The sequence below is a fragment of the Lissotriton vulgaris genome, chromosome 3_1, assembly GCF_964263255.1.
Source record: "Lissotriton vulgaris chromosome 3_1, aLisVul1.2, whole genome shotgun sequence".
Taxonomy (NCBI): domain Eukaryota; kingdom Metazoa; phylum Chordata; class Amphibia; order Caudata; family Salamandridae; genus Lissotriton; species Lissotriton vulgaris.
Genome location: NC_141689.1, coordinates 765,949,210 through 765,976,949, shown reverse-complemented (window position 1 = coordinate 765,976,949; position 27,740 = coordinate 765,949,210). Strand labels below are relative to the sequence as shown.

Here is a 27,740-nt window from a genome sequence, read left to right as displayed (position 1 = left end):
ATCCAATCGGAGGCCACTCCTGTCACAACCAGTGGGATACCCTCCGGTGGTCTTCTGACCACATAGCTTTACATTGCATCCACTCCAAGGACGGATTGGCTGACCCTGACCCAGTCTGCTCATCTGCAAGATCCAGTAGGGGGACCCCACTGGTGGCGTTGGATCGCCTAACACTTCATCAACCGGCCTTTTTGATACCTGCAACCCCACATGTATAAATCAAAATCCACACCCAACTTCTTTTTTCAGAGGATGTCTCCACTACAAGGGCCACTACAGTTACCCCTGGACGCACAATGGAGCAGGAACAGTTGCCTATAAAACCCTCAGCTATGGACACCTTACCGAGGAACATTTCGGGGGAACAAGATTTCCCTGAGCTCAATGAGGCAGTCTCGAAAACTGCAACAGAAGTCCAGTCTCTCCGATCTGACACCACTTTATTTAATCAGTCAGCCAAATCCAGTCATTCACTGGCCTTTAATCAATGTCTATATGCTGCGGATACGCATCTGAATGATGTGGAAGCATGCATGGATGGTCTGCCTGACTGGTCTCCAGAGATCTGGGCGCTCTAGTGGAAGGGGACTGATCTGGAGGATAAAAGCAGGCAAGACAATAACTGCATCACTGGTGTGCCAGAGAAAATGGAAGTGGTGAATATGCTGAGGTTCCTCTGCACCTTCTTACCGATACTCCTCAACCTGACTTTTATGCCACATTTGGATATTAAAAGGGCACACAGGGTCCGATTCTGTGACTCCACTCTCTGGCAGTGGCCCCATCTTATTTGGCCACGTCTCTTGTGAGATCAGTAGGCATGGCAGATCACCCCGCAGTATGGAATTATGGGCCTTACTACTGCGAGAACCACACGATTTTCAGCTCCGCTGACTTCTCCCACAAAATCATCCATACAAAGAGAAGTTTTAGGCATTGAGACCCGGTTTCCGGAAACACAACATACTCTACGGTCTCTTGGATCTAGCAATGATGCCAATCACAGCGGATGGTAGAACTCAAAGTACAATGATCTGAAGGAGTTGGAGAGATTCTTAGATGCGCTGGACATTAGTGGAAATGTTAGCCAAAAGGCCCCGAAGGAGTTAGCACAGCCCACCAACAACGCAAGAAGGGAATGATTGCCCAAGGATACGAACGGACGTCGGAGACTGGAGAGGGTCCGCAGCGTTGGTCATTGTAAGATGAGGAAACACGTACCCAAGGGACTTGGGACACATAGAGACAAATCACACTTGTCACTTAAAGTCTAGCGTTGGCTACAGCAGTTTGTACATCGAGAGATTGCTGATGGACATTTTTGACATTTTAATTCCCTCCTTTGACTGTCCCTTACCATCTGCTACTGCAGAAGCGATTAGGGCAGTTTCTCCTGCTCTATGCCTAGAGTAAGTTTGGAGGGGTCCAGATGTGTGTCCTGTGGAATGGTTACGAAAATCCTGCCCTCCGAACCTAGGTTCTGTTGTGTAATATACTGTATTCTTTTTCTCTTTTCTTCTGCCATATGTTGGAAGAAGCAATCCCAGATATTTTGGGGCCAGGGCACACTGATGTCGGAGGATGCCCTTACCTCGTCCCAGAACTACAGAACTTAGTGCTTGTGTTCTCTGGAAATAGGAGAAGGGACGCAGGTCTCTCCCACAAGTTTCTAAACTGCGATTTTGTTTCTCTTGCAGTGCTATCTCTCCTTTGAGAGAGCCCCCACTTTACCTTTACCCTCCTCCACCCTTGCTCTTTTTATTTTTTTATTTTTTTGTATTTTTGTTTTTTCCTTGTGGTTTGCCTGCAACTAATGTCTGACATCGCATAGACGCCTATTGCTCCTAATGGTTCCCCCCAACCCCTGCTGACCGTCTTGCTTAATTGTCAACGGGCTGACAAGAGAAAGAAAGTGCTGTCTTACCTAAAGACTCACCACCCTGATATGGCAATGGTTAAGGTAACACACATGTCCGACATCAAACATGATGAGATGAAACAGGAGTGGGTGGGTACGGTGATATACATTAGCAAATCCTGTGCTCCTGCATCACAAGCCACACCAGTAGACCACAAGAAAAACTGGGTGGCCATTCCCCTGCATAACTCTCTGGCAACCCATACACTTCGCACATGGAGAGACCCCATGGGCGGATACGTTTTTGCAAAACTCAGGATCCGGGGTGAACAGCTAATTGTTGGCTCCATACATGCCCCCATAGGGGACACAACTGATCTGTTTGCTACAATAACCAAACTGCTCCACTTCTGTGGTTCCAATAGGCTAGTGATGGAGGAGATTAGAACCTACCACTAGGCCCGACCTCGACGAATCAGGGAATCATACTGTCAGACAACCTAGGAATAGGTACATTTTATCTGACATTATCAGCAACCACGCACTAACAGAGCCCTGGCACCTGACTCACCCAAAGGATAGGGATTACACACACTGACTACCCACAAGAAACTCCAGCAATGTTCACCCGCCACGCCGTCCGGCTCGCTCAGCCGACAGACCTCTGTGACGCTCAGCCTGCTCCTTGCAGCACTCTTTAACACAAACAGGACTCTTATCACTAACTTGAGAGGGTAAACTTTAGTGGGCCTAACTTGATGACTTTACACAACCTGCGCTCCATTGTGGTTGGCCTGAAAGTGTGATTTTGACCTGGTCCAGAGTGACCAGATTTCCAGAGTCGGTGCTTTGTGCTTTTTGGCGCTATTGTCACTATATTCTTTACAAAATCATATCTCTGGTTGATTCGATTTTTGTTGTTTTGGTATTGCTATATTTATTACATTTTACTCTATATTCTAACTTAGTGTGGGATACTTTGTGAGGTGTTTTCACTGTTTTACTGTTTGAAGTGTTGCATAAATACGTTACACAGTTAACCCCTTCCAGGCTGATGACGGCCCCCAGCCGTCATGCATCACGGTGGGCGTGAGCTGATGAGGGCTGGGGGCCGTCATGAACCCGCCCACTCTTTAAAACGGCCGCACAGGCGCAGAATCGCGGCTGCGCCCAAGGGGTTAAGCCAGACTGCTCTGTATCAAGCACCCAGAGGGTCGAGCACAGGTTAATTTGGAAAGGCTTGTTCCTCACCCAGAGAGGGATTGTGGTTGCTTCTTGGCCAATGCTCACACCCCAGTCAACCACCAACCCAATATCTCACAGCGACATTATGTAATGTGGCAAAATGTTAGTGTGTGCTTTTTATTTTTTACGGTCAAAATGCTTTTTTTTAGTCCAAAAGTGGTAAATAAATTTACAAATCTACAGTGAGGGTATATTGAGTTTTCTGTATATTTGACCATGTTCTGCTGTGGAATAAGAGGTGTCCCTTTCTCTGTGTTTATGAGTCCCCATATGTGTCACATCAAGCAGAAACTTGCCATATGCAAGCAAAGAGAGCAGAGACTGTGTCAATCGATGTCCTGGGAGGGCACTCCTTAACCCCCTTCTCTAAACCCAAATCACTACTTCAAATGGTGGAGAGGAGCAGGGTAATTGTGCAGCTCTGTTTCACACCGACTGCCTCAGTTAATTGCTTTAGTACCATGTCCACTTAAATACTTTACTCAAGTTGTAGTAAAATCTTGCCAAAAGCAAAATACGGAAGTTTAAACGTTTTTGGTAAAACAAAACAAAATTCAAAAAAAAAAATGACTACGCACCAACAGACATAGAAGACATCCCGAATAGAAATAGGAAAGGTAATGGATCATTGTCCCAACAAGTAATTCTATGGAAAGCACTGAAAATCGGCAGGCTTAAAGAAATACTGTGCATCGACGACATATAGTTGATGGGAAGATTATAGAGGATGCCTATTAAGACCAAAATTAATTAATCAGATACATATGATGCGAAAATGCGGTAGCAAGGCTCACTAGGGCTCTAGTGTGGTTTACATCAGCTACAGAAAGATGTCCATCTGAATGGACTTTCCATGAATAGGACTAAATATGTGGTTGCCAGCTATCATTATTTAGGTGTTCTGGTCAATCATAAACTAACTTTAGTGCTGTTAGTTGCCACGAAGTGCAGCAGCATTATTGCTTTGGTTTCTAACTTGGCAAGATTTAAAAGGCAATATGTCAGCACCTCCATCATGGCTTACAAGAGGATATTTGCCTGTATGTATGTGTGGATAGTGGACATTAAAGTGCCTTAATTTATAAACATCTCTTGAAAACATCAGCCTATGAAGCAATAAGTATTCCCAAACAATATACATTTTGAAATGAGACAGATTAGAAAAGAGGGTGCCGGAAATGTTTCAAAAAACAATTTTTGAAATACCTTCATGGCATGAATTTCTTCCAGTAGCCTCTGAGCTCGTCTTTGATTTCTAAGTATATCTTCCTGGGTTCCCCTGAAAACAATATTTAATTTATTTTATGTACTTAATCTTAATAAAGTGACTCTACAAACATATCGTTTTATAATGTGAATCTGAGAACATTCTTTGTAAAATGAAATCTGAATGTACAACTTCATGGATTGATAATAAAATATGCAACCATCATTTTCAAGCAACTTATAGTCACACACTGCAATTAATTGGAAACCAAAATCATACAGATAACAAAAAAGTGATGGTTGGATGAGGGAAATGTTTGAATAGGGCTTCTCAACCATTCAGTATTCCTTTCTGATAGCATGACTACACAACTGTGAAAAAGGACCACGTATATCATAATAAAGAAGTCCCACATGAAATTTGAGACACCATCTCCTCAGCGCAGAAACAGAAATAGTTAAATAATGTATTCTCTCTCAATGAGGTACACTTTAGGTCCTTCGGCACAGCAGGACTGTCTGTACTGTAGGCACAAGCAAACTAAAAAAAAATTCGGACTAGAATGCCACACAGAACAAGTCCCTGCTGTTACAGAGCATTGGCTCAAGCATTCCCATCTACCCACTCACTTTTTATTGTATATCTGTTAAACTTTTATGTGTTGTGCAATCCAGCGCTGGATTTCTAAAGCTGTTTTTTTTAATATAATGTATGTTACACTGGCATCTGATGCAGTGCACCAAATTATTGGATCACAATTCACATGTCCTTTGAAATTCAAATACGTTGTGCTTTTGTAATGGTACAGGCTACCACCGTTAAAACAAGTGCTCAATGGGATTAAATCCCACAGATTAGCCTGTGCGCTCTCTGCTGATTCTTCTCTGTGTGTAAGAAAAAAACGTTTCTGAGTTTTTGTTTGCTGTTTTGAAAGTGGATAGTGGTTTTCAACATAAAAGTTTCTAGGGTACAGTGCCACTTGCTCAGAATCCATTTGCGCATAGGTGTATTGAAGGTCCCAAAACATTGTCACACAGACCATTATGGTGTAATTCTGTTTTTAACTTGACGGAGAGTCTCCCACTTGTAGTACCATGCTCTTAATAGAAAATATCATATTAATCTTTGGGGCTACCCTGGGGTCAGCTAAATGTCGACACAAAATCTTGGCTTGTACACATTTGTCAATCTTCTCTCAACACTTGCATCTCAGTGTATGAAGCATGTCATGTGGCAGATTACTCTTAATGTTTCTCACATTGTTTCTTTCTGTAGTTTGAGTACAGATGTGAACAGCAAACCCAGCATGTTATATTTTCCAAATTCAAAAAAAGTGAATTACAAGTTAATCATATTCCATTACGAAGCTAGACAAATGCTCAAGCGACTGAGAAAGTACCAATGCCAAATGAGAAATATATAAAAAATTATTTTGAAAAAGCACCAAATGGCAAATAAAGTATTAAAAGGAGAGAAGACTGACTGTTCCTCAAAAGCTTCCACAAATAAATTAGACATGTTTGGGTCAACTGAGGCGCCCTTAATGCTTCCTCAATGGGTTTCCCAGGCCTTTCTTTATAGTCCTGCTAGTCGGTATCATTTGTGTTTGATCTGAAATGTCAACTGTTGTTTTGCCATTTACCTCAATTACATTAGCGAATTAGTTGTTGATCACAGAATAAAATCTGTTATTCTCAGATCAAACTAATATTGTCACTGGTTTCTCCCTGAGCTCCACAAAAATAAACAGCAATGCAATCTATGCAAAAAGTAAAAGAACAGTTCCAAACAAGTGCAGAAGTAATGTCTTTGTTGAGAAAAAATATATCCGTTGAAGTAAAGTGATACACAAATCCAATGTTATGATTGTCCAATGTATTTAATAGTCGTTTTCCAAAAATGCGTTCTTTTGTGGTTACTTGCTTTAAATATTCATTCTTCAAATTAAATCCTTTAACAGCCACAGAGCCAACACGTGTTTCGTCAGATGCTTATTATTGCATCAACTGAGTTCATCAGGGCTGCAACCCAGAAAATAAAACATTATATAAGTAAACCAGTCTTGTACTAATTTCTTAATAACCATCACCGAAATTCGAAAGGTTGAAAAGGAAAATAGCATCAAGTCAGAGAGACAACCAAGTAACTTGTGTAATTCGATAAAAGGCCACCTCAATGAAAAATACGTATGCACCATAATTTGAAAAATGTGCTCCAGTTATAAAGGTGAAAAGTAGTCCCAAAGTACCATATAAAGACAACCCAACATAAAAAGTGAGAGTAGTTTACCTTAAACGGTATCTAGTCCGTTCCTGGACTGTTAATCATAATATTCAAAATTGAGACAAGTATGAAAATGCCTGGAATAAAGGTATACCGGCCTGATCAATTTTAGTGAATGTATAACCTAACAATAATAATATAAAGATGGCGTTAGGGTACAACGCGAACGCGAAAGCAAGGAATTGAACGAGGGAGCATTGGCGATATTGGATAGGTGAGTGCCGACATCGAGGGGAGCAGGGTTGTACATTAATAGAACATATATTTATACATATTACCGTTATCTTTATAGGTACATGTACTTGTGTATCTCGCTTATGGACGAATTACGATCGATGTTGATTTTGAAGATTGGTTAAATTTGTGGAGTCTAGGAAGCGGATGAAATGAGGTGAGGTCATACGTCTAATAAAATATATATAGATAGGTATTTGGCATATATTGAATAGGAGACGTTTTGGATATAGACGGGACTTAGACATATGTGGATATATTTACTGGATAGTTGTGACAATGCTGTTTTAATTGTAATGACATATGGATGTCATAGATAGATGATTTCTTAAAATATAATCCTAATAATAGGTGTCATGGTTTAGTATTCTGTTCATTGATAACTGGATTGGTTATACATTCACTAAAATTGATCAGGCCGGTATACCTTTATTCCAGGCATTTTCATACTTGTCTCAATTTTGAATATTACGATTAACAGTCCAGGAAAGGACTAGATACCGTTTAAGGTAAACTACTCTCACTTTTTATGTTGGGTTGTCTTTATATGGTACTTTGGGACTACTTTTCACCTTATAACTGGAGCACATTTTTCAAATTATGGTGCATACGTATTTTTTATTGAGGTGGCCTTTTATCGACTTACACAAGTTGCTTGGTTGTCTCTCTGACTTGATGCTATTTTCCTTTTCAACCTTTCCAATTTCGGTGATGGTTATTAAGAAATTAGTACAAGACTGGTTTACTTATATAATGTTTTATTTTCTGGGTTGCAGCCCTGATGAACTCAGTTGATGCAATAATAAGCATCTGACGAAACATGTGTTGGCTGTGTGGCTGTTAAAGGATTTAATTTGAAGAATTAATATTTAAAGCAAGTAACCACAAAAGAACGTATTTTTGGAAAACGACCATTAAATACATTGGACAATCATAACATTGGATTTGTGGATCACTTTACTTCAACGCATATATTTTTCTCAACAAAGACATTACTTCTGCACTTGTTTGGAACTGTTCTTTTACTTTTTGCATAGATTGCATTGCTGTTTATTTTTGTGGAGCTCAGGGAGAAACCAGTGACAATATTAGTTTGATCTGAGAATAACAGGTAATGTGTGATAATCTCTGGATTGATATTCCGGGTTTTCTGGGGATTGTATGGTAACTTGCCCCTTTCTCTCTTGGAGTTCACTAATACTACAACTTATCTCATACTGTTTTACCCCCAGCTGTGCGCCTGACTTATGACCTGGTTGCCAATTCTAGAAGTAAACTAATATTGTATTGCATAAAGTGTTCATATTTCAGTAGCAAATGTTACCACAAGTACTCATTATGTATATTTATATATGAACCTCAATGATTTGAACTTTACATTTGCACACATATTCAGAACATAAAATACTACTGGAATATTGCTAGCTCTGTACTCTATCATTACGAATTGTCTATTTAATTTTATTTAACAAATGTTACATAAGTAAAACCTTTGGTATGGTCCATTTCACCTTTTTGGCCTCTGGGTGCAAACAATGTATTTATAAAATATTATTTTTTAGTTGGAGGACTGATTTCCTGGAATTTAGGCAGAAATGTTGTTTTAGGTAGATTTAAAGACAATAATGATGCAAATAATCATGTCTTAAAGTTCTCATCATATGCTAAGCAAACCTAAGATATTTTTCCTTAAGACATCACAATAGAAATACTGCTTTGAAACACTACTACAATGAAAGACCTTCAATAACAAGTGCACAAACTATGTCACGCTTTTGAAAGAATGTCAATAAAACAAGTAAAGCGTCACTAACAATTGCCTTGAAAGGAAGGAATGATCTGAGCTGAACAATAGGTTTTCCAAAAAAGAAAAGCTATTTTCAAACCTAGATTGCACAAGAAAGATATTACTCTGACTTGCCAACAATGTGTTTGATTTAAATACTTTCAAATTGGTTTTAAGGATTTCTTTCAGAATTTCCATGTCAAAGTGTTTCAGTTTCAAAATGAGATCATCTAAATCAAAAACTATTTACTAATCATAAACGTAATTGTATTCTTCTAAAATATAATTGCGTTCCGAATGATGGAAGCTCCCTGTATGTGGCTCAGTACTGATATAACGATTGGCGACTGCGGGCTCTTTGTTTTTTCTGTTCTGATAAAAATAATAAAATATTTAAAGCATAAAATATAACTGTCACATACAAACCTAATACTCTAATAAAATCACATACTAATACTAACATAATGAAGCGAGTAAAATCAAAATATAAATACTTATTGAAAAATAATGAAGCGAGTAAAATCAAAATATAAATACTTAATGAAAAATATGACCAACTTTTTTGATTTCAGTTTGGCAAGATGCCGTGTGAGCTTGCGGATGGTAAGAACTCTGATCTTCTTCACTTCTTTCCTCATTTTCACGACCTATTAGAAGGAAAAACAATAATAAATACATTTGTGAAATGTAATTAGTTTTACAGCTTAACAAGCAAGATTATTGACTGACAGGTTTACTGACTTTAGTCTTACAACAATCTTAAAATGCTAATGAGATTATTGGTTTGCTTACAGATTAACCAAAATGATATCAAGTGCAGATAATTCGGTATGAGTTTACTTCTGTAAATGCAATTGCCAAATCCTTCACATCTAATTTTTATAGTGTTTTCCCTTTTAATATTTCAGTTTTTAGATTTTTATTAGCATTCTAAAAAGTTCATATGGGAACTTTTGTTATTAGTAAATATTGGACCTGGTCCTTTCTGCAGGGTCACCCCAGATGTTTGCCTTTCCCTCCTTAAACAGTTAGTTTTTTTGGGGCTTAAGGGCTCTGTGCACTTTACTCCTGCTAACCAGTGGTAAAGTGCTCGTCCCTTTAAATGTGGTACAATTGGCATACACCTGATTGGTACATTTGCTTTACTTTTTATGTTCCTACTAAATTGTACTATATTTACCATGGGCCAGCAAATTAAATGCTACAAGTGGGCTTCAGCACTCATGCCACCCGTTAAAGTAGTCTTGTAAAACTGTCTCGGGACTTCCACTGCAGTCCATAGTGTAGTTTTAAGCTGCCATTTTGACCTGCAAAATAAACCTTTTGCTATGCTTAAACCTTCCTTTTTAATAATTAAAAGTCACCCCTAAAGTAGGGTCTCAACGCTAGTAGGGGGCTTAATATTTAAAACGTAGAATATGTGGGTTTAAGTTTTGCATGTCCTGGAAGTAAAAAAACTCCTTCATGGTTACACCAGGTAGTCTTACTGGTAGTCCGAGAGAACACTCTAGAAAACTGACTGAGAATCTAACCTGCCTACAATCAGCTTGCTATTGACCAGTGAGGCTGTCTGCCAAGACTACTACTTCCACTGATCCATCAATAAGGTCCTGAGAGAGGAGATTAGGGAGAGGGGCACTCTCTTCCTCTTGTTCCTCATCATTGTGCCATGAGAAAGTTCATGTCAGCCCTGTCAATAATTGCCTAACAGACAGTTCACAGGCAGGTCTGGGACAACTACAACTCTTTTAGGGCCAGATACTCCTCCCCAACTGAGATTCACAACTGCCAAGGAATGATCAGTCCTGACATTGCTATCATTGCTCACCTGGTAAATCTGACCAAGTATGATCTGTTCAGGAGACACAAGTTTCTGTGTCGCCATGGTGACACTGGCCTGTGTCCCTGTATGCCACAGCAGCTTGACAACTAATGAGTGGATGTTGTCTGTACTTGCCGGAGTTAGTGGGTCTTACAAGTAAAGTGGCACGTTCCATACCACAGTCGCAGACAAGAAGAGCCTGAGTGGGTGTTCTGACTAGACCTGAACCCACTTCAGAACTAAGGTTAACCCTACTAATCCCTTGGAGGCACTATCAATACTTGTACTGGTGCTAGGGGCATTTCTTGCTTTCAGAGCAGTAGTAGTAGCCTACTTGGTGCCAGATATAGAGCATTTGCCATCACTTCATCTATGGCCTTTTTCCTTAAACAGGTAACACAAAGGTTTCATGTTGGAGGAGAAAGATGTATTCGACCCAGCTCCAGAGGAAGACATTTGGGGACATTGTGAAGACTTTCTTGTCTTTACCATTCTCCCCACCCTTCTCTTGGGGTTTAGAAGAATCTTGCTTTTTCTGGTCACCACCACCATGAGACTTCTGCTTGATCCTGGTGTAGACCCATTTATCTGCCTTCTTTCTCAATTCTTGGGGAAAGGTCAGATCAGAGTCCACCAGGTAGTGGTGCAGGTGCTGATTTTGACAGTTATTAAGGATGTGCCACCCAGACCAATACATTGTACAGTCCCTTATTATCATGTACCTTACTTCCATGAAGCCAGCCTTCGAGAGCGTTAATAGCAGTCTACAAAATCTACCCAGTCTTGGGTGTGTGCCTTCTGTGTGTCTCTAAACTTAACCCTGTACTGTTCAGTGGTTAAACCAAACCACTATGAGGGCACTCATAGATGCATGTCTGCATCTTCCTTCCTAACCGTGAACAGTTCAGTTTGTCTCTACCTGTGTTAGCATAGTAGAGCCACAGGATGGCGGCCCACTGCCCTTGGGGGACTGTCTGAACTTTACAGGCCTGCTGAAAAGCAGTGGTCCATTTATGGATGTCATCCCCCTCCTGATAAGGAGGGACCATCCTGCTCAGATTCCTAGTATCAAATAAATGTTCCTTGACCCTAGGTTTTGCCACCATTAGACCCTAATCTCAAATTCTTCCTAGCCCTCTGAACTTCCAGGGTCTCCTTGTTAAGGGACAACTGCTCCTTCTTGAGCTTGATCTTCAGCTTCAGCTTGTCTCTCTCAATCTTGAGCCGGTGGTATTCCCTTTCCAATCAGTCTTCCCTCTGGCTAGAGATGGAGTTCCCTAAGGAGTGGTTGGAGGAGGCTGAATTAACAGAGGACGACCTAGACCTCCCGGGACTCTTTGCACCCTTCCAGAGGGAATAGAGTGGAGATCTACCTCTACGGATGCTCTTAAGAAAAGTAAGAGCGCTTACAAACGCCTGCGCTTGCAAACGCCTGGAAAGGGTATGGCGTAACAACTACAACCTGCCAGACAAAATTGCCTACAAACAGGCCCTTAAGGTGCACTATGGGAACGTGCGCAAGGGAAACAACTTTTTCTAGCTGCTAAAACTGAACATGCAGGGAACAGATGCATAGAGTTTTTCAATATTGTTAAGGACTTCTCTTCCCCTAAAGCCATTAGCAGCACGTTTGTACCCAGTGAGGGATGGGCTTACCTGATGGCCTGTTTCTTCTATGACAAGATTAAGACCATACAAGACTCTTTTGCAGTCCAATCATCTGCAGTCGGGGGAGACAGAGTCTTGCCTTGCCCAAGCCGTTGCAAGACAGGCCCCGCACGCACTCACTCAGTCCCCCCCCCCCCCCCCCCCCCCCCAATCATTGGATAAGTCCTTGGCACTGATGAAAACCGTTAAATCCGGGTCACCCTCCAACCCATGTCCAGCCAAAACTCTGGCAGCCATTGCCGAGGTAATTAATCCGGTAGTTAATGCAGTCCTGAATACAGCCCTCCAGGTAGGAGTAATGCCAGAGATCTTGAAAAAGGCTAAAACTCTCCCCCTTTTAAAAAAAAACACAGCTGATCATTCGGTGGACAGTAATTATAGACCAATTTCTCTACTACCATTCTTCTCTAAAGTCCTGGAGAGTTATGTTAATTCAGTGACCACTCATTATGTTGAGTTCAACTTTCTCCTCCACCCTAGTCAATCGGGCTTCAGAGCCAACTTTAGCACGGAGACTGCCCTCCTGGAAGTCGTGGAAACTATTAAAATCACTTTGGATAAGGGGGGGGAAGGGCGGCCCTGGTGCTGCTGGTTCTCTCCACGGCCTTCGATACCATGCCCCACAATGGACTTTTACGAAGGCTCCATGAGGGCGGGATCGGAGGCACGATGTCAAAATGGTTTGATTCCTTTCTGAATAACTGTCAACAAACCATTTGGTGACCACCTTTTTCGGCCCCTATTCCCCTGATGAATGTGGGGATTTTCAGGGCTCAATTCTTAGCCCCACTTTGTATAATATTTATATGGCGCCTCCAGCGCAGCTCGCTGAGAACTACGGGGCTAAGATAGTGTCATACGCTGATGACACACAATTGTTGTTCACCTGCGGGAAGAGCTCAGAATTTAACAGTGAAGAAATTAACACTTGCTTATCTGAGGTTTTCCACTGGCTTAGGATAAATGAACTGAAGTGTAACCCGAAGAAGTCAGAAATAATGTTTTTCAGCTCTCGGTCATGTGACCTCTGGCATCATTGGTGGCCGCAGGACATGTCGCCTCCCACTTCTGCTGTCCAGATGGTAAAAAACTTGGGAGTTAAATTTAATGACTCTCGCTCAATGAAGGCCCAAATTCAATCAGCGGCGAGGACCTGCTTTGGGATGCTGAGAATGCTAAGGAACTTTCAGCCTCTTCTCCCGGTCCCCCCCCGGAAGACGATAGTCCAAGCCTCGGTGGTATTGAGTTTGGATTACGCTAACGCTCTGTATCTCGGCCTTCCTGAATTTCTGCTTGGGCGCCTCCAGGTGGTCCAAAATATGGCAGCACAAGCAATCTTCTTGTTTGGGCCGAGAACCAACATCACACCTCTTTTAGCCTCTTTGCACTTTCTACCTATTAAGAAACAGATCGCCTTTAAATCATTAGTGCTGGTTTTTAAGGCCTTCCATAAAATTGTCGCCCCATACCTTGGGGATAGACTGCAACACTATATTCCGTGTCGAACTCGTAGGTCGTCGGCTTAGTCCCGGATCAACATTCCTCGTATTCAACTTTCTCTGAGGGGTGGCAGATCATTCCAAGTGTTGGCTTCTTTCCTCTGGAATTGCTTGCCTCCTGCGTCGAGGAAATCCCAGGATCTAATCACCTTCAGACGGAAATTATTAACCCAGCTGTTTCAACAGCAGCCTTAAACTAGAGCTTGTTGGGTGTATTCTGTGGTGGGTCTTTTTGTTTTTATCACCGGGAGTAGCTGTGCGCTTAATAAATACCAGCTAACATACCATAACAGGGACACCCCTCTGTTCCATCTGTACTATTCTCTGGGGGATCAGAGTTCACCAGTGAGGGGTCTTCAGACTGCACCTGGTCAGGCTCGGAATTGTGGTCACTGGGTTGACCAACCCCTGACCCTTCTTCTTAGGCATCACCCAACCCAAAGTTATCCTGCCACTCTGGACTCTCAGGATTCTAGAGGTCATACTGCAGGGGCATCTCTACTAGCTGCTCTGTGTTATGGTTGCTACCTGGCTTTATCTTCCTGGATGAAGTGTCTTAAGTTCCTGGAACTTAAGACTACTGTATCTGGAGGGTTGGGACCCATTGGCTTCCCCAACTAAAGACATGGTGACTAGGTGTGGTGTGGTGTTGCACCTACCTACCCCTAGTGAAAACTAAACTTCCAAAGATTGGAGAAAGGGTCGTGGTAGCCCCTTAAATACCAATTCAAAAGGTTAAGCAGAACTTACTAATTCACAAAAAGTATTTATATGTGCCAATGCTAGTGATGGTTTTTCAACTAACCAACACCTAGATTAAATGGTAAAAAACAGCAGGCTAAAATCCCACCGCTGCCACTCATCTAGGAAGCGGGCTTAGTATATGGTGCACACTTATTTAAATGATGCACATTGCACTAATACAGGTAACCCTTTTGGTGATTTTAGTGGGGTTTAATAACCATAGAAAGATCTCAAAGTGATAGCTGTGGAGAGCAGCCTACAGGCTTATCTTGAAGGAGTGTTAAGCAGCTGGTTTTCCCAGTTTAATCTTGGGGTGCAAGTTAAATGAAAGAGAACCACAGCGTATATATATAAAAATACTTCTATTTATTACACATCACTCACAAAATCATTGATTTATCTCCTACTCTGAGATATCAACACAAATGCACAATACTAGTTCAATTGTAATAGGGTAAGTAGCACAAAATACAGTGGTCACCAGGAGAGAGACCAAACCATATATTACGAAAGTGGAATGTGAATTGCAGAAGACGACAGGACTTGGACTAGAGGACCCAGAGGAGCCGGGGACACAAGGAACCACCCAAGGTAAATACCCAGGAACCCCACAGAGGCTGTGTGCAGAGTGGGAACACAGTCGTGTGTCCAATGGAAGTTAATTGAGAAGTCGCGGTTGCAGTTTTTCTGAAAAAGGACCATTCCCTGAAGACCCCGAAGAATTCCCTTGCAGAATGGAAAGTTGGAGAGCCACCCCACCCATGGATACCCTTGAGATCACGTTACCTACACGAGGGAAGCCAGGTGCATAGGGGTGAAGAGATGTTGAAAACCTCCGTAGACGACAGCGGAAGACTTGGAGAAAAGTGCCTCTGGAGAAGAAGATGAAGAAGTCTAGTGGAACTCAAGAGTGGATTCTGGAAGAGAAGAACCTGCAAAGACAGGGGAAACTCAGGAGTGACCAGTAGGCATGGAAGACCAATGCCCACCAATGTTGGACAGTTCAGAGGAGTTGACAGTGTCCTTGTTGCTGCAGCTGTGAGGTCCAGGCGATGCTGAGGAAGACCAGGAGCTGTGCACGAGCTGTCCCATATCAGATGTTGGTTACTAGGTGGTTGGTGTCTGGCGGGAGCACCAACAATCCTTGGTAACCACAACTCGCATGGAGAACATAGAAGGAGCAGCGTTTGGACCAGCAAGGTCTAAGGGACTCACCAACAGCAGGAGAGTCAGAGCAGGCCTGAGCAAGCAGATTAGCCCACAGAAGCAGGAGAAGAACCACAGGCCAAAGGCATAGGAGTCACACGAGGATCTCGAGCAGCTCACCAAGAAGGAAGGCCCACGGTGCAGAAGAAGCGGTGAGGTTGCTGTACTCGGCAGGAAGAGATTCTGGAGGCTGGATCTTCTTGAAGCCTGAAGATCTCTGGACTGCAGAGCCAACAAGCCTTTGCAACAAAAAGTCGACACAGTGTACAGGGATTTGGTCCTAGCAGTATCAATGAGGGGTACTGGCCTCAAAACTGTAGAGAGGAGATGTCAGGCCTTGAAGGAGTTGCAGAACTACCACCTGTGTTGCTGAGCCTTTGGAAGTCCATGGATGTCAGGAGCAGCAGACTGTTCAGCTTTGCTGTGGTGCTTGCAGATGCAGGGGAGTGACTCCTTCACTTCCAGGGAGATTACTTTGGGTGTCCTTGATGCCCACAGGTGTGGTGAAGATCCTGGAAGAAGCACAGACATAGACGACGAAGAAGACCAGCAGACCAGCGAGACCAGGAGCAGCAGGACACTTCCTTGGTTTAGTCTTGGTTACAGGCGAAGTCCAGCGAAGTCCAAGTGAACCAGAAGGTCTAAGAGTGACTTGGTTTCAGTCTTGAATCTTGTCCCACAACAAATCTGAGGACCCACCCACAGGTAAGTCCTTAAGTACCCTAAGGGAAGGGTTGGAACAATTCAAGGGTCCCTCCCAGAGGAGGGGCTGTACAGAGGGGAAGATACTCCCATGTCCTTTTGCAGTTTTGTCCCAGAGCGGGAGCCAAGGGCTCCCTGAACTGGCTGAAATTGGAGTATGCAAGGAGGGAACCTAATGTGCAATTCAAAGTAGTCTGGTTGCACTGTCAAGCACCCCCACCCCAGTCCAATACATTAAGTCCTGTCTGGGAGGTGGTCACACCTCCTTGCGACAGGAAACCTATTGTTCTACCTTCCCCTGCTTGGCTTAGCAGCAGGAGGGCAGAATAGTGTCTGTGGTCGGCAGCAACACTAGCTTGCTGTCAGCCTTAAAGTCTGTAACCAGGAGTACAGGGGGCCCAAGGGAGCCCCCCAGTACATGTGATCAAACTTCCAACACTGGAATCGGTGTTGGGGTAGGATTCCAACATGTTTAATACCAAACATGACCGGGTTCGGTGCAGCCACTATATAGTTAGACATCTCGTAATGAGTGATGTCCACTTTATGTATTAAAATGGCTTACCGCACTTACAAAGTCTGGAGAATAAACTTTGAAATTTGTAGGGTGTCCTGCTCATGCAGGGGCACCCTCATACTTATAATCAGCCCCCCTGCCCTCAGGACTGAAGAGCCTGCCATAGGGGAGACTTACAGGTTTTAAGTGAAGTAACCTAAGATATAAGGAAACAAATATCTGTTGTGAGAGGTGCAAGCACCTACTCACACAGGTTGCAAAGGCAGGCCTGTAGCCACAGTTTAAGTGGACTCCTACAGGTGGCAGAATACAAGCTGCAGCCCGTAGGAGACCCCTGGTGTACCCATCCCCTGAGTACCTTAGTACCATATAATAGGAATTTGCAAAGGTACACCAGTAGCCAACTATGGATGTAGAGAAGTACTTACCATGGTCAATTTAGGGAGGAAGCACAGTGACTGGGGTCCTGATCAGCAGGAACCCAGTCAGACCAGGTCAAAAACATGATGACACCAAAAAGTAGGGGTAACCATGAAAGCAGATCCTACTTTCAAACAGATATTGAAATATGCCATCCACTTATTTGAATTGTAATTTAAAATCCTTTTTAATGGTAGTCTCAGGGGTCTCGGCATCCCTTCCTGGGTGCTTACTTCCTGGGCAGTTGAAGTCCGAAAATGGACTTTTCGTCTCTGTGTAGGTTGCAGGTGTCCAGGAGCCCATGTATTGGCCTCCCCATAGGCATCCGGCTGGGCACCATCTTCACCAATCACAACCCTGTCCTTTTAGCATTGTGATTGGCTTAGGGGAGGGGAGGGAAGCTGCCTCCTTCCTGTTCCTGCCGGAAGCAGGAGAGCAGGAAAGCAGCAGGAAAATGCAGAGGTGGTGTGGGACCTGCAAGGTAAGGTTTTTATTTTATTTTTTAAATCCCACCCCATGCCAGGGAAAGAGTCAAACTCACAGTTCTCTTTGCCGTCCGGGCTGCTTTTGGTCAGACTCTGATTTGACAATTGTTGGAGCACCTGTGTGCGGCTCTGTGGTAAAAGCAGGGTATTATCAGTCAGAGCATATAGGGGCCATACATGTAGGGACTGAGCGCGAACGCAGCTTTGGCTGAAGTTGATCTGACTTGGCTGAGACAGAACTTTGGAATCGAAGTCCTGCTCTGGTGTGAGTGGCCACTGCGCTTGCATCAACATAACGGGAATTGGCCAGGTGTGGACTTTGCTACGGAGTTGAAGCTGACCATGAAGTGGGTTCTGGAGGCACAGACAGCCCAGAGGACGAAACCCAAAGATCCATGTGTTCCAAGGCCCGCTAGAGGGGACGCGCTTGCAGGTGCCTCCACTATTTTCTCAGTCTGCTGTGGGATCGCAAATCGACCCGGGATGTTAGAGTACATGGAAATCCGCTGTGGGATCTGCTCCTCAGTAGGGGACCGGTAGCGAGACTGTGGGGCACCTTGACATCCTTGTGACTTCTCAGGCAGAGTGGCAAGATTTGGAAGAGGCCCAATTGGAATTCTTGTATTTCTTTAGAAGTTGTGACATACCTGAAGAATTGGATTGGGATGACAACCTATCGCGAGAACAGGAGTGGGTCAGTGTCCTCGGCTTCGAGCTGGAGTAGCCCATATGCAACTTCCATCAGTGCTCGGCAATGTACAGTTTGCTCCACTTTCCCAGTTTTCCGTCGGTTACATGAGGGCACAATTAGAGACGCCGCCCTACCCCAAACACCATAGACTCACCTTAATGGGATCTGTCACAGACATTTTGTTTGCGACAATAACTACATGGCTTAAACCCTGTAGTCTTAGGGGGGGGGGAATATTCCCTTGCACACTTTGAAAAATATTTTTTTATAGAAAAAGACTCTTCAACTGCCGAGAAAAAAATAGGAGCTGGCTCCAGATCCATACAAGAAGGTACAGAAACAAAAGAAACTGACATCATCCATTTTTGGTGGAGCCTAAGTGAGGCTCCATTGTCACTTCCAGGGCAGAGCGAAGGATACGTAAAAGCACAATGCCACCTACTGGCATGAAGGGGCTATGCAGAAAAGTCTTCTGGACCCAGTCTGGCACATGGGGATATTATAAAAGATGAGGCATTTGCGATTAAAAGTATCCTTCAGAAAATCTTTTTTGTGCATAGAGAAATTATTTTACGTAGTTCTTTTGCTCCTTGCCCTACAGCTCAATCCATTTTAAGATTGTTTCCTGTCTATTCCCACTCTGGAAGTACTTCTGCACGTGAGTCCAGGATCTATGAGTCCAGGATCTATCTGGTAATGGTTGATGAATTCCCATATACTTAATTGCTTGTGGGCATTCACAAACTTTTAATTATGGATTCACCCAGGAAAGACCACAAATACGCCGGTTTATCAGATTTGTGAATCTAAAAATGTCACCAACTACCCTAGCAGAACGTCTGCATCGGAAGGCCCAAATTCTAAAGACTAAAGCAATCCATTGCAGATTCTTGTACTGAGCAATGGGACCTAACCCTTGCAGATGCTTTTGTGCACCTAAATTGGTTGTTGGTGTACAAGCTTAAGCGTGTGCTTTTGGTTTGTGTTACTACCCGTTGCTATAAAGGGCATTTCTCATTGCTTTCTATCCCAGGTGTGGCCGAAGCAGCTGAATGGCACTATTAAAATCTGCAATGTGGAACCTTATAAGCATATTACAAGTCGCAGAGTTCTGTGACCAAATAGAGGACAGTGGACGAAGGCAGAGTTCCTTTTTTATGGTCATGGAACTCCGAGGTGACTCGTAATATCGTTTAAACATACGGCAGAAGGTATTTTATTCCTTATAGTACATGGGTATAAATCCCACTATCTGCTTAAATTCTTGGGGTTTTGTTTTCAAAGGAAATACATTGTATATGTGTATAGGTGTGGTCATAAAAAATAAAAGCAGAATTGGTAGTGCATAGTTGAACGAACCAAAAAGCCTTTAGCAAACTAGCAAATGCTATACCTCAGAATATATACACACATGCAAATAGATTCTATCTTTCTTGGAATTACATCTACCATGCAAAAAAATAAACATGCTGCCATCAATATCTCCTTTCTGCTGGCTGATCTCTGTCCATTTTAGAAAGCAGATCAGAAGAAGGAAAAGCAGCTTTTGTTTTTGTTTTTAAACTGCTGCTAAAATTATGCATTGTGACTTGCCTTTCAACTTGGTGGCAGTAGTAGCAGACATTAGGACATCACAATTCAACTGTAATACGGAAATCAGTGACACCTATTTATTTATACATGGATTGCAGGCTCTCATGTATTACAATGACGAACAACAAACAGCACGCAGCTTTTGCTAAGCCATGACTTCTTTTCCAAGTCTGAGAAAACACCGAATATACTCAGTCAAAACAAAGGAGAAAAAATATAACTCACTGTCAAAAAGCAAAAAATTATGAACACGTCACCATAGAGAATATTTTAGATGGCTAGAAAATACATTACGGCTCTTGCAGTTCGTGATGCCACGGGGCAATTTTGAAAACCTTTTTACTTACACGTCAATTTGATGAAACTCATTATGCAAGGCCTCCCTTCAAAATATTACACAATAGCACAGCACAGATGTGTTCGTAACAGCCTCTAGCCAGTCTACGTGGCTGACCACATGCACTCCGAGTAGGTCACATAGAGCTCAGAAGGGTCTGTCGAAGTGCGCTTCTGTACCGCGAAGCAAACGGATCAGGCAAATGCGCAAACCAGCTGCTGGATTACGGGGGAGTGCTTGATATATTCCCCTTCAACAAAATGCTAGTGGAAAACAATGTGTGCAACCCGCTTATCGTCACTCGGGCTTCGTGCAGTGGTGATGTGGCAACTGCAGGCCCTTTAAAAACATCTGCTGGAAGGGTTCCCAGAAACTGTTCTTTGGGAAACTATCTGCAGTGTATGTTTGCTTCGGTGCTTTCACGTGCTCAGGGGAAGCTTTCACCTTCATGCCCTTACACAGGTCTATAAAAATGTCAACAACACCCAAGCTCCTTTACTGCAGCACTGCCATCAAGATATTAAACGTACAATTAAAGCCTTTACATTTCAAGAAACCTTTCTCAGCTATTGGCATAAAAAGTTAACAAGCATTGGCAAAGCCAATAGGTCTTGCTTTTCTGACCGCTGCACAGCTTCCTCGAGGTTGTCGAACGTGGCTAAAGTAAAACAACAAGCATTTGTAATGCCATAGGTCTTGCATTTATGAGAGTTTGAGCTATTGGCATTGTAAAAACCAATAGCTTAAAGTTTCGCAAATGCGAAACCTATTGCATTGCAAATACTTTTTTTTTGTAAAAGCGCCACATGCCGCGCTTTCACGTTAGTGGCAGCCGCACCCCTTTCTTTAGACGAGCCGCATCTAAAAAAAGGGGCGCGGTCGCCATTAACATTAAAGCTTGTATGGGACGCTTTTGTTTGGTATAAGCACCCTATGCCGCAGTTTCACTTTAATAGCAGCTGCAGACCTTTCTTTAGACGCGGCTCATCTAAAGAAAGAGGAGCAGCCTCCATTAACGTGAAAATGCGGCATGGGGTACTTGTAAACAAAACAAAAAAGTGGATAAATAGAAAAACAAGCATTTGCAATGCAACAGGTCTCGCATTAGTAAAGTTAGAGGTATTAGTATTGTAAATGACACATTTTTTATTTATGTTTTTGTTTTGAAAATAGCGAAATGAATAAATTTGTCATTTACAATGCCAATAGAGTTACATTTCCAAACGTGACACCTATAGCATTTGTAATGCAATATGTGTTGTATTTACATGACTTAGATGTATTATTATTAAAAAGAACAATGGGTTGTATTTTTTTCAATAATTACTACTTAAATAAAAGTTATTGTAATTTATAATGGCAATAGCTTAAACTTTTGCAAAAAACTTTTGGGAAGATTATGTTTAGTGTATTTTATTGTGATGAAAATACAAGAACAGAAGTGAAATATTAAAAAAAAAATTGTGACATTTGTAATAAAGTTTGAAACATTGAGAGAAAATATTTGAATTAGTTGTTGTTGAATGGTTGCACAGATTGATGCTGTGGTGGCTCTGAATGATCTTGCTCGTCTCGAGTCCAGTTTTAAATAACTGGAGCACATTGTCCTCCTAGATTGTCTTTAAGTCCTAAATTGTTTAATCTTTATGTTTGCCCAACTCATCCAATCTATTGGACTTAAGCCCAAGTGCTTTGCCAACGACACCCAAATTGTCATTTCCTAGGATGAGAACCCTCAGTGGCAGACTTCCAATGTTTCTGATTGCATGGTTCATGTGGCAGAACGGATGAGCAATAACTTTCTCTAACTCAATACTGACAAAACTGATATACTAACTCGCAGAACATTATGACTAATCATTTTGAGTCCTTTCATCTAGTTCAAACTCCTACTGTGTCCTCAGTTCAGAACATAGGCTTTGTGTTTTTGTGATGTTTCCGTAACTAGCCAGGTCAACGAGCTTGAGGCAAATTGCTTCTTGTTTCTAAGCCTGTTGCAAAAAATCTTATCACACCTCTGGTTTCAATTTTAATCATTAGTTAATTAGACAACTATTCTAAGTTGTTTAGGCTATTATAGCTATCTCTTTTTGAGCGCTCTAGGTTACACTCTCAACATCTTGAGGGAAACTAGATGCAGCTTTCGGTCTTACTCTTGATTTACCACCTCCTCCCCACCCCCCCCCCCCCGCCCCCAACCCAGATCTTCAACCACTAAAACACTTGATGGTTTGCTCTAGCCCCAATCTCTCAAAGAAAAGTGTTCAAAGCATTATGCATTATGCTTGGTGCTCAAAGGTATTCCTCTATGAACCTTCTCATACCTTAAGGTCTTCTAATACCGATCTCTTGACTGTTCCAACATATCAGAGGACTAAGGCCTGCTCCATCTTTGTCATAAAGCTCTGGAATTCACTCTCTCGCCACTTGCAGGTACAGAGGCAGCTCCTTCCCTTTCACAAATCTTTCCAATTTTTTAATTAATTTTCAGTTCCAGCACAGGACACCTTTAAAGTAATCCTACACTTTGCAAATTGCTACATTAGATAACATTACTGCCCATCCTCATTGTTTAACTGCTCTGAACGCACACCAGCCCACCTTGTTTGAACAGGATGGTTCCTCAAAGTGTGGAGACCTGATGGGAGCATTTACTCGACTGTTGTGATGGGAGGCTCTCTATGGTCTTCTCAGTGGGAGACAGGGAGAAGAAGGCTGGCAAGACTTGCATGACTGTGATTAAGGGACACGGTTGGCAATGCCTACGTCTAGTTTCTGAGAGTTACAGCCTGTTACTAATGGTTTCCTCATTGCTTACCTCTTCCAACAGGGGTTTCAGGAGAAAGAAATATTGTAATACTCACTGGGGGACGGGAGGGGGTTGAATGCTCTCCTGCAATGATCATATAGTTGACACTCTGTGGGGTGGCATGGGACAGCAGCTGTTGTGGGGAGGAAGCTGAATGGTTGAACACATTTTTGATGGTTTTTCCCACAGGCGAGGGCTTACATTTCCGGCCTTTATCCATTCTCCCACAGGACCGACATTCTCTTCGGATCCGAGAAACTAGAGCACCCACATTTTACCAATATTACTATCCAGACAATGTAGTGCGGTCTCTAAATCGTGGTTTAGTCATACTGATTGTTCTTCTAGAAAGGGTGTTACTATTCAAAAACTACCATCTGGCACTTAGGTCGCATGCCATGCTCAACTTTTCTCTCCTACAGGACTGAGTAATTGTCCTTTAGGAGGCCATACATAACTAACATCACACAATCACATTCTTCAGATCCGGATGCAAAAACCTTTCACCACACATCTTCCCAAATAGTACATTATACATAGAACATTCAACACATCTCCATTATACCAAACTTGGGCTTTCACCTGGAATCCACTAAATACCCGGCAAAACAATACACACAGTCACTCCACTCATCTGCAAATGGTTATACTAGTACTACACACGCTATAAAGAATTCGTTCATCATCATTTGCAGAACACATCATTTAAGCCATTTATAAGGAAAAAGCTATTCCCTATGAATACTACCGTCATGCATAAACCCAACATACACTGTATAAAGTCAAAGATAAAACAAGGCTTAAACGTAATAATAATCATGCACACAAACTTGCTTTAAAAGACACCGACATGGCACACATATAAAAACAACACCAAGCTGACTGAGCAAGGGATAGACTTCCCTTCCCCGAACAGAGAGAAAAATGGGTAAAGTGTTTGGGATACTTACCAATATACATAAAACACTACAACCATCTTCCTTGATCGAACTCATTTTATAACAGCACTTACACAAACCACTGTAGAACTAACTAAACAATAAACTGTCAAATAACCTCACACTACCATACAAACACAAACAATGTGCACGATCAAGCAATGGTTGTTCTGGTTCCGTATATGTGTCCAGATGAAAAAGCTCCATGGCGCATAGCAATGGTTGACATTGTTATACATATCCAAAACATAGCACAGAAGCAAGAATCTGACCGCACGAATGTTTCAATATATATCCATGCCAAAAAAAAAAATCACAAACGCTGCATTATCTGATTCAACATGAATGTCACCTGTGACCGGACCATATGGGACCAACAAACACAGAGAGGCGAAAAAAAGTACTTTTTTTTACCTAGTCCCGCATGACTAACAATTACAAACAGTAAGCTTTCTATATAGTTAATTTTTTTCAGGGCATGTGTTTGGGTTTTGGGAGATATTGTAACATCACTCACTTGATGCTTCATTTAAAGATGTGATCCACTGTACAGTAATAAATGTCCTGTGCTTGATGAGGTCACCTTATGTTCTAAGACATATTTTGCCATTAGTCACTTAATAGCCCCTTTAAAGATTTTATTAATGACAGCTGGCAGGGAAAACAGATATATGCATTGGGGAGGAAGAAGATGCAAGATACAATGCGGATACACCGAAAATAATAAGCTCAGCAGAGGGTTGAAGGTGAAACTTAAGGGTTTACCACTGACAGCAGCTGCAGTGGGCAGTAGTGTATTGATTGTTTCAGCGCCAGGAAAAATAGTGCAGCAAGGATGCCACGGTCCCGGTACACAGCAAGGAAAATGGGTCGCTCGATTACTGTTTTGACAGTAAAACGCAGCAGTTAGCATGCTTTAATAGGCCGCTAAAGGCTCTGGGTCCCGGTGACACTGCACCTGCTGCACCAATGGAAGTTACGCTCCTGGCCATGGTACCCTCCCAGGTGATAACGCACTCTACAAATCAACTTAACAAAACACACTGGTTTCATATGTGGGCGCTTACTGTGCAAAGTCGTAATGACAGACAGAGTAATGGCACTTCCTTGTTATATGCCTAGAATAAGGATGTCGTGCCCTCTACTGCGCCTCATAGGTTTACATTCACGAAAAATAAAGACGAAATTCTCTATCAGGCCTAGTTATAACAAATTCAAACAATACCACTGGGTCTGGGCTCTCAACGACACAGCTTGCCACAAGCTAATAATGAACAATATAATTGCCTATGTCGCTATTTCTGATAGAGACAATGTTTTGTCAAAACATCCGGGTGAGACAGTATGTTTTGTTGATTAAATCTTTATTCTTTATGTTCTTTTAAATTTTAGTTGATCACTTCTATTTGGGTGATTTAACTATCAGAAATAGCGACATAGTTATAACAAACACATTTTCAAGTTTCAGGCGAGAACGCAGTAATAGAAAGAACATTTAATACGGACTCGAAACTTCTGGAATCCCACTTAATTCAACCGCCCACAGCTAAAATATATTTAAGTTATATGCATAACCGGCAAATTTGGCGCCCTCGAGGATGGTAGGTTAAATAAATAAGGTAGCATGGGGGGCCCTTTTGTGTTCACTGTTGAGTATCTGGTTGAGCAGGGAGCCAGGGGCTGGCTCCTGAGCACAAACATCCCCTGACCTCCCCCAGCCCACCTAAATCACCTATAACTTAGCTGCCTCACACAGATGATGGTTTTGTTGAAGTGTGTCAGCAGGGGTCAGAGGGGGAAGGGAGGGCAAGGAAGGCGGATGTTAAAAACATCACCTGCCTTTTGATAACGAAGGACTGAAACCACTTTAAACTGCCAGACACAGATCTAGTAAGGCCAAGTACGATTTCACACTATGGAATCCGTTTTGGAGTTGCTCCTGGATTTCTCTTTTACTCCCCCACATGGTGAAATGAGGAGCAGAATCATGAAGCATGAAGCATGAATGAAAAGGCAATGCCAACCTATCACGATGGAATATCCAAGTCATTCTCCACCACTGTCCATCTTGGACACTAAGAGGAGGCAGAAACCACAAGACATTTGTTGCCAAGTCAATATAGAAGGCAAGAGCACCATCCCGCCAATGAAATGGAGGCGATCAGCTCTGGAACCCTGTGCTCATTAGATATCGGTCAGGAATACCTCCTTCTCGTGGAATTATCAATACTACAGGCATTAGTAATTCAGGAATGTTACATAGTATTCATCTCACCCAGGCCAAGAGTGCCCTTAGAAATGGGGTATTACGACGCATCCATATTACTTATTGGTAAAAAAAAAAAGTGGACCCACGTTTTCACCAAGTACATACTTGGGAAAATATTCAGCAAGTTAGCTGACGAAAGGTCGAGAATGAGGTTAGTAGGGGAAGGAGGAGTCCGGAGTAGAGCATTCCCACATCTCATGTAATTTCGGATTTGCCCGAATTTGTAACTACTCCAAACTGTAACGGAGGCCCAAGTCTTTTACCACTGGGTGAAAACACTCAAACCAGTATTATCCAGGTAACTGATCCCCAGACCAATTGGAAGAAAAAGAAACTAGGCATGCAATCCTTTCACCAAATACCAAAAAACAAGTCTTTAACTTTGACACCAGCTGGAAGTGCCTCTGCAATGACTTAGGAATTCTAGCTTATTTACAGAGTGTTTCAGCTCCTGCAGACCAGCTACAAAAACATTGCGAAAACTAAGGCGTTTCAAGCTGTGTTCCCCAAAAAAGTTTTGATTTTGATTTTCACAAATACGAGTAAGTAGGACAACAACATTACAAATCTAATAAGCACCAGAAGGGTGAGGAAGGAACAGATTGGGGTAAACAGCAAACGGTGGTAACGCAGAATTATGCAAATGATGGATTAAGCCAGCATTCCTGCGAAATATTATTCAAGTGCCTACAGCTGTGTACAGGACTGATTAAAAAATTTAAAAAGTTACCAATAAGAATTCACTCCTAATTTGTAAACGTTATTTCTCCAGCGTCTCACAAGCAGGAAATGCAAGAGTCTTACATGTAGGAGGATTTACATCTACCAACTGTCAATAAGGATTTGCAAGTACCAACTGTCAGCAGCTCCTGGGCCTTTCCAGATAGAAAAGACAGAAGGCAAATCAAGTCTTACCTAACGGTTCCACAATAAATTATGGGTATGTTTCACATATTTTTTTATGCAGGCACGCTGCCCTAACATCTTTTCAGTTCGCATCGATAATTGATGCAGTCATAATCCCCACAACCTAAGCAGACTTAGATAAGAGAGGCACAAACCAATTGATAAAAACCTTTCATTACCAGCTAAGAGATAACGGCTGGTTTATTTGGATTTCAAGTGACATGGCTATTTATTGCTGCGCATTAGACGGGAACACTTTCACTAAGAAGAGCTGAAAGTGTCTCAGGCACCCCATCACGCCCTTTGCTTTTGCCTCCTTTCCACTAGTGCTTATCAGAATTCCTTACAATCCTGAGCAAGAACTGCCGACTGTGCTCAAAAGGACTTAACACTGGCCACAATATACAGCTCCACATATTATTCAAAGTCAATGAAATTGTTCTTTAATATACCAGTCCTACGCTTGTGATTTGTAGCTCCTAGAAGCTGTACAGCCAGGGTACAGGTCCGAAAAATGCTTG

At 42.4% G+C, this 27,740-nt stretch overlaps 1 protein-coding gene across 2 annotated transcripts in view; it reads right to left on the bottom strand.

Moving 5' to 3' along the window:
* The window catches only part of SRFBP1 (serum response factor binding protein 1), a 264,044-nt gene that overhangs the window by 180,911 nt on the left and 55,393 nt on the right, over nt 1-27,740 (bottom strand). The window contains exons 2-3 of one of the 2 annotated variants that reach the window (XM_086961071.1): nt 9,172-9,260; nt 4,310-4,382 (exon numbers count right to left, since the gene is read on the bottom strand). In XM_086961071.1, coding sequence (XP_086817197.1) covers nt 4,310-4,382; nt 9,172-9,260 — 162 coding nt within the window. The remainder of the gene's footprint in view (nt 1-4,309; nt 4,383-9,171; nt 9,261-27,740) is intronic. The other variant, XM_086961072.1, reaches the window with a different exon arrangement.